The 5,747-nt window shown below is 43.2% G+C and overlaps 1 protein-coding gene across 1 annotated transcript; it reads right to left on the bottom strand.

Moving 5' to 3' along the window:
- Positions 1-1,247: 1,247 nt before the first annotated feature.
- LOC121986717 (G-type lectin S-receptor-like serine/threonine-protein kinase SD2-5) lies at positions 1,248-4,163 on the bottom strand. The gene has a single exon (XM_042540665.1). It carries the CDS (start codon positions 3,866-3,868, stop codon positions 1,409-1,411), a length of 2,460 nt encoding a protein of 819 aa, XP_042396599.1. The 5' UTR covers positions 3,869-4,163; the 3' UTR covers positions 1,248-1,408.
- Positions 4,164-5,747: the final 1,584 nt, after the last annotated feature.

Genomic DNA, 5,747 nt, shown 5'->3' with positions numbered 1-5,747 from the left:
GGAGGATTGAGCGAAGTCTTGATAGGTCGAGGACGTCAAGTAAAAATCTTAGGGTCAAGGTCACTAGGTGAAAGTTCTGGAGATCACTAACACTAGACAAGAAATCCTAGGGTTGAAGATACTATGTAATCTCCGTAGAGGGAACACTAAGAGTTAGTATGACATAGAGTTTCAGCGAAACACAAAGTCAAGATCGGGCAATTCGAAAGCTGTCAAATATTACTTTATATATTATTGTTTGTTGGACTAACCTGTGATGCAAAATAAAGCTTGCTGAAAAAGGGTCATCCAGGCGCCAAGGACAACAGTTGAGAAGCAGTGCATCGGTTGGCCAGGTTTTGTCATCGAGGGCACTCGGATGGTCCAGGTGTCAAGACTAGTCCAGGTGCCCGGATCGAACAAACTTCATCTTCAAGCTGCAGTGTCATGCTTCGATTGGCCAACCCACGTCAGCGGTCCTAGCGTTTGGACCGGTCCGGATGCCCGGAGATGGATAGAGTTTGCTAGTGAAGTTTCGACGAGAGCACGCCACATAAGCCCAGTGGGGGCACCCACGAAGGATTCCAAGCTTTCGTATGGGGCTATACAAGGAGGGTTCGACCAGCATCTTTAGTATGTTAATTTAAAGAAGTTTTTCTCTTGTGCGCTGCTCCGAAAACAATTCTATGATGCCCAAACATTACTCCGACGATAACTATCCTTAAGATCTTTTCTTCTTAGATCTTTTATTTTTCAGTTACTTGTACTTAAATTCAAATTATTTTTTTAACGACTCGATTAATTAATGATTACTGAATGAAAATATTTTTAAGTACAGATCTTAAAGTAAGAGTCATCATGAGTTCCAAAATAAACCAACATATGTTAATTTGGATTCTCTTTCCCTTCTTTTCTTCTCTATTTTCGCTGCGTTTTTCCTCTTAATAGTTTTAAGTGGAGCTAAAGAGAGTATCACCGTTTGATTATCTACTGGGATACGTGTTGAATATTGATGCTTAATTTAGTAGAAAAATATGGATTGGGTAGCCGTGGGCTAAGTACCATAGATGAAAAAAGCCCATGAGTTTATCATCACAAATAAAGTATCGATTTAGCATTGGACGATCTTACGACTTATGCAGCGCCTGCGCTTCTATGATTTACTCTGGACTGATGGAAAACTTTTGTAGGACAGACCAATCCTCTCTAAGATTAATTAAGACTAACTGGGTCGTTATTTAAGAAAAAAAAAATAGATGCATACATTCTAACAAAATCCATCCTTCTCCATGGAACTACAATCCCATTCAAATTTCAAGCCTCAGAAAACAGCAATATCTACAGCTACTTCTCTACAGGAAATGGAAATGTATACAAGAAGGTATGAACAAAACCAAAAGCAGGACAAATTTGAAGAAGGTGGCTTCGTTTACCTCGGCCCCGACAGCCGGACGGCCGAAAGCAACGCATCGCTGTTACAGTCCGACGGCCCTGAACCCGAATCCGTTCCCTCTTCGCTGATAGATTTGAAGGCGTTTGCGTATAGCCGGAATCCCAGCTGCGACGACACCGGAGGCTGAGCCACCTCCTGCAATCCTTCCAGCATTTGGACCACTTTCATCATCGAAGGTCTCAGATGCAAGTCCTCCTGAATACACCACAAGGCGACTTTAATTGCGACATCCATTCTCGCATCCATTTCGTTGAATCTCAACTTCGCGTCGAAGACTTCCATCAGCCTCCCCTCCTCCATCTTCTTGAAAGCGTACGAAGGGAAATGAGCTTTCTCGGAGCTCTCCGCCGCCGGGTCGAAGTTCTTCCTCCCTCCGATTATCTCGAGCAAGACCATGCCGTAGCTATACACATCGCTTTTCTCAGATATGGCGTAGTTAGTGATCCATTCCGGCGCGAGGTATCCCCTGGTGCCTCTGAGGGTCGTGAAGACGTGACTCTGTTCTCTCGTCATCAGCTTCGCGAGCCCGAAATCCGACACCTTGGCGTGGAAATTGTCGTCCAGGAGCACATTTTCAGGCTTGATGTCGCAGTGAATGATCTTCGATTCACAGTCTTCGTGGAGATAGGCCAGCCCCTTCGCGGTGGCGAGAGCAATGCTGTACCTCTTGTCCCAGTCCAGGACGAGCTCATCCTCGTTCCTTTTGAAGATCCATCGATCCAAAGACCCCTTCGCCATGTACTCGTACGCGAGGAGCCGGTGCGCGCCCTCCGCGCAGAAGCCACGGAGTTTAACCAGGTGGATGTGATGAATGCTGCCGATTATGGTCACTTCGGAACGGAATTCTTTCTTTCCCTGGCCGATACCTTCCAGCTTCTTCACCGCCACTCTGGTGTTATCGGGGAGCTTCCCCAGGTAGACCGAGCCGAAGCCTCCTTCGCCGAGCTTCACGGAGAAGTTTTCTGTAGCTTCTTGAAGCTCTCTGTAACTGAACCTGACTGGCATCCCGGAGATGCTCTCCAGAAAGTTATCTTCCTCCGATGATCCTTGAGAAGGGTCGGGTATTTTCTTCCTCCTCCGATGAATCCGCAAGGAGAGATAGATGAGAGTTACTATCACGCAGACAGTCAGTACTGAGATGACGACGACGATGATCGCCGTCTTATTTCCGCTGCCTCCTTGTCCACTTGAGCCATTGCTCCCATCTGCATTGCTCCGCACCTTGATGTAAGTAGAACTAGATGAATGGCCCTGAATCTGTCTGAAGTTGCCTATCTGATCGAAAAGAAAGCAATTCGATGAGCTCCCGTCGTGGAACAAAGCGACGCATGAGCAGTTGTTCGTGCAAGCATCTCTGCATCCAGTTAAGTTCGAAACTAAACTAGGCGAAATGAAATCCGTGGCGAAGTACCCGACTCCATCGCCGACCTTGACAAGATCCACCGACGCGCTCGTGTCACAGGATGAGGACATTCCAGGATCGCAGTTAGGAGTAGACGAGCTAAGAACGGTCGGGCACTGGCAACTGCCGCCGGAGGAGCAAATGAAGTATGGATTGCAGTGCTCGGGCGCATTGCAAGAATCCCTCGGAATCCTGACAGACAAGGGGTTGGCTTGGCCGGAGTTGGAGAGTGAATAGAAGGAGATGAAGCCTGATTTTTGCAGAACGGCGGCCAGTGTGTCATTTCCAGAGGAATCTGAAGTCACGACGATGATTTGACAGATAAGGGTTCGGTTGCTGTCGTAGAAGTTCCACGAGTTGGAGTTGAGCACCGCGGTGCGGATGCTGCCGCCGGCCTTATTCTGGATCGGCGTCGAGTCGCGGCTCAAGAACCAGTAGGGCTGCGGAGATGGGAACTGAGCGAAGAGCTTGGCATCGCCCGACTCGATCCGGAGCCGGTACTTCAACCCCTGGTCATTAGGGTCGCTCTCCAGCGACATTCCCTCCGCGAAGCTCTGATCGGGAAGTAGCGTATCGGTCGGGTGATCGAAGCTCTGCCATATGGGGCCGGATCCTCCGCCGTCGCCGAGGAAGACGAGGTTCCCGGAGTCGAGGAGCTGGATCCGAGTCACGCCCTTGCCGCGGGTATCGGTGGACCAGATCTTGGCATCTCCGGACTGGAGATAGGCGTTTCCGTCCTCGTCGAAGACGAAGTCGTCGGAATTGGAGACCGGCTGCCCGCGATTGGCGCTCCAGACGACGGTAGCGCTGCCCTGGTGGACCACCGAGAGGAGGAAGGCGCTGGAGTTGTCTCCGAAGCGGGTGAAGCCGAAGGCGAAGGCGGAGCTATTGGACAAGAGGAACAGCCCATTGTTGTCGATATACTCCATTTCCGAGCTGCGGAAGCCGGGGGCGAGCTCTTTTCGCTGGGTGCTGCCATCGGCCGATCTCGAGAGAAGCCACAGGTGGATCAAGAACACAAAGAGCGCCTTCATCACCACCTCCAGATCCGCCCGCACACCGAGTCCGACTCGGCAACTGGAACACGACCGGAATCGGGGAAAAAAAACGAACTTTTAATTTCTTTCTCAAAACCCTGCAGAATTCCACAGAAACAAGAAGGACAGAGTGCAGTGGGGAAGGGGCCTCCGAAGAATAGGAATTTCGGTGGGGAAAGAGAGATCTGAGTGAGAATTAATGATTCGAGTTGTTGAGGAGATCGAATGTGAGGAGGAGGAAGGAGGAGCTGCCGCTCGATGAGCATTTAATGGGAGGCAAAGCATAGCCGCATAGGGAGGGAAGAGTCAAGGCTGAAGGGCTTGGCCACCATTTGGATATTTATAACTTTATGTCCATTTACGCCGATTACTTTTGGAGATATACAACCGGTCCATATAATTTTTTTATTGATAATCAAAATAAATTAGTAAGTATTTATAGTGAAATCTATTAATCCAGTGTTCCGCTCATTAATAAAAAAATTTATCGAAATGAGACTAATTTTTACCTCAAAATTGGGGAAAACGGATAAAAAAAATAAAATGACGGTTCTTTTAATTGAAATCGTGGGGCTCTTTTTAAGGGGAGGGATCACCTGATCTATTCTCTGATCCAATATTTGTATTGATAAGAGATAATGATTTTCATCTGTTTAATATGTGGGATCATTATTTTCTATCAATCCATTTTTTTTATCGAGGAGCAAACCAAAAAAAAGATGATTCAAAGGATCTCATTCTCTCTTTTAAAAGTGCTCCATCTTGAATTAATATATTTTATTTTTTTGAATTATTTTTGTTTTTTACATTAATATAACAACTCTGGATTATACAACATGAACCCTTTAATTTTAATCAACGCAACTAATTTATGTTGCAATAATTCATAGTTCTTGTAATATAGATGTCTTTTTAATAAATATTAGACTTAAGAATATTAGCTATCAAGATGGATATCTATATGTACTTTTTTTATTTATCCTAATAATCAGTAGATAATTTTCGTAAGACCGAGTCGATCATTTCAAGTTCGATATTACTTGATCTGATTAATTATTTTTTTCTCCTAATATAGATACTTTATCTACGTTAATATATCAACATAGATCTATATTATAATATTACAGTAAAAAGTAATTATGTTCCCCACAGCCCATTTTCAAATTTTATGAAGGGAAGTAATTCACAGAGTCAGCTTATAGCTAACTGTCAAATTAACTAGGGTTTCTAAGGATATATGTCTATCGATATTTGATCCCTTATCTCATTGTAATAAGTCTATCATCTTTTAATCAATATCATATTATAACAGTTATAATTAATGGTTATTATAACATTGATCAATTATTTCAAATCAATACTAATCGGTATTATATTGAATTAGTTACTAGATCATAGCGGATATTATAATTGTTACTAGATCATAACAATTACAATTGTATAATTATAATTGTATTATAGTAAAAAAATAATTATATTCATTGTCTTCCTAAGATTATGTGAAAAAAGATAAATTATAATATCAGTTTATAGTCGATCGTCAAATAACTAAAGATAGAAGAATGTTGTTGAATTCCTAAGAATATGTACCCTTAAAAAATTGATGAGTGATTTATTATAATAAATCTATCCCCTCTAATTGCTATGGAGACTAATTACAATGGTAGCAACTTCAGGATATACTATAATTGAGTACAAACTCGTAATTACAATAACGACACTTAAAAAAAAGTCATTTTCTAAAAATTCATAATAAATGAAAAAGACACTCCATTGACATTCTTTTAATTTTTATCCAATATAATTTATAATTTAGATTTTCAAATTTCATCGCACTCATGACTATATTTTCTTCAAACTACCATTTATGGATACT

This window comes from Zingiber officinale, chromosome 1B, assembly GCF_018446385.1.
Source record: "Zingiber officinale cultivar Zhangliang chromosome 1B, Zo_v1.1, whole genome shotgun sequence".
In the NCBI taxonomy this organism is placed as follows: Eukaryota; Viridiplantae; Streptophyta; class Magnoliopsida; order Zingiberales; family Zingiberaceae; genus Zingiber; species Zingiber officinale.
This window is presented reverse-complemented; position numbering and strand designations above follow the sequence as displayed.

What these genes read in the sequence shown, in the direction of transcription:
- LOC121986717 (XM_042540665.1), bottom strand. Translation starts at nt 3,868, where the DNA reads ATGAAGGCGCTCTTTGTGTTCTTGATCCACCTGTGGCTTCTCTCGAGA.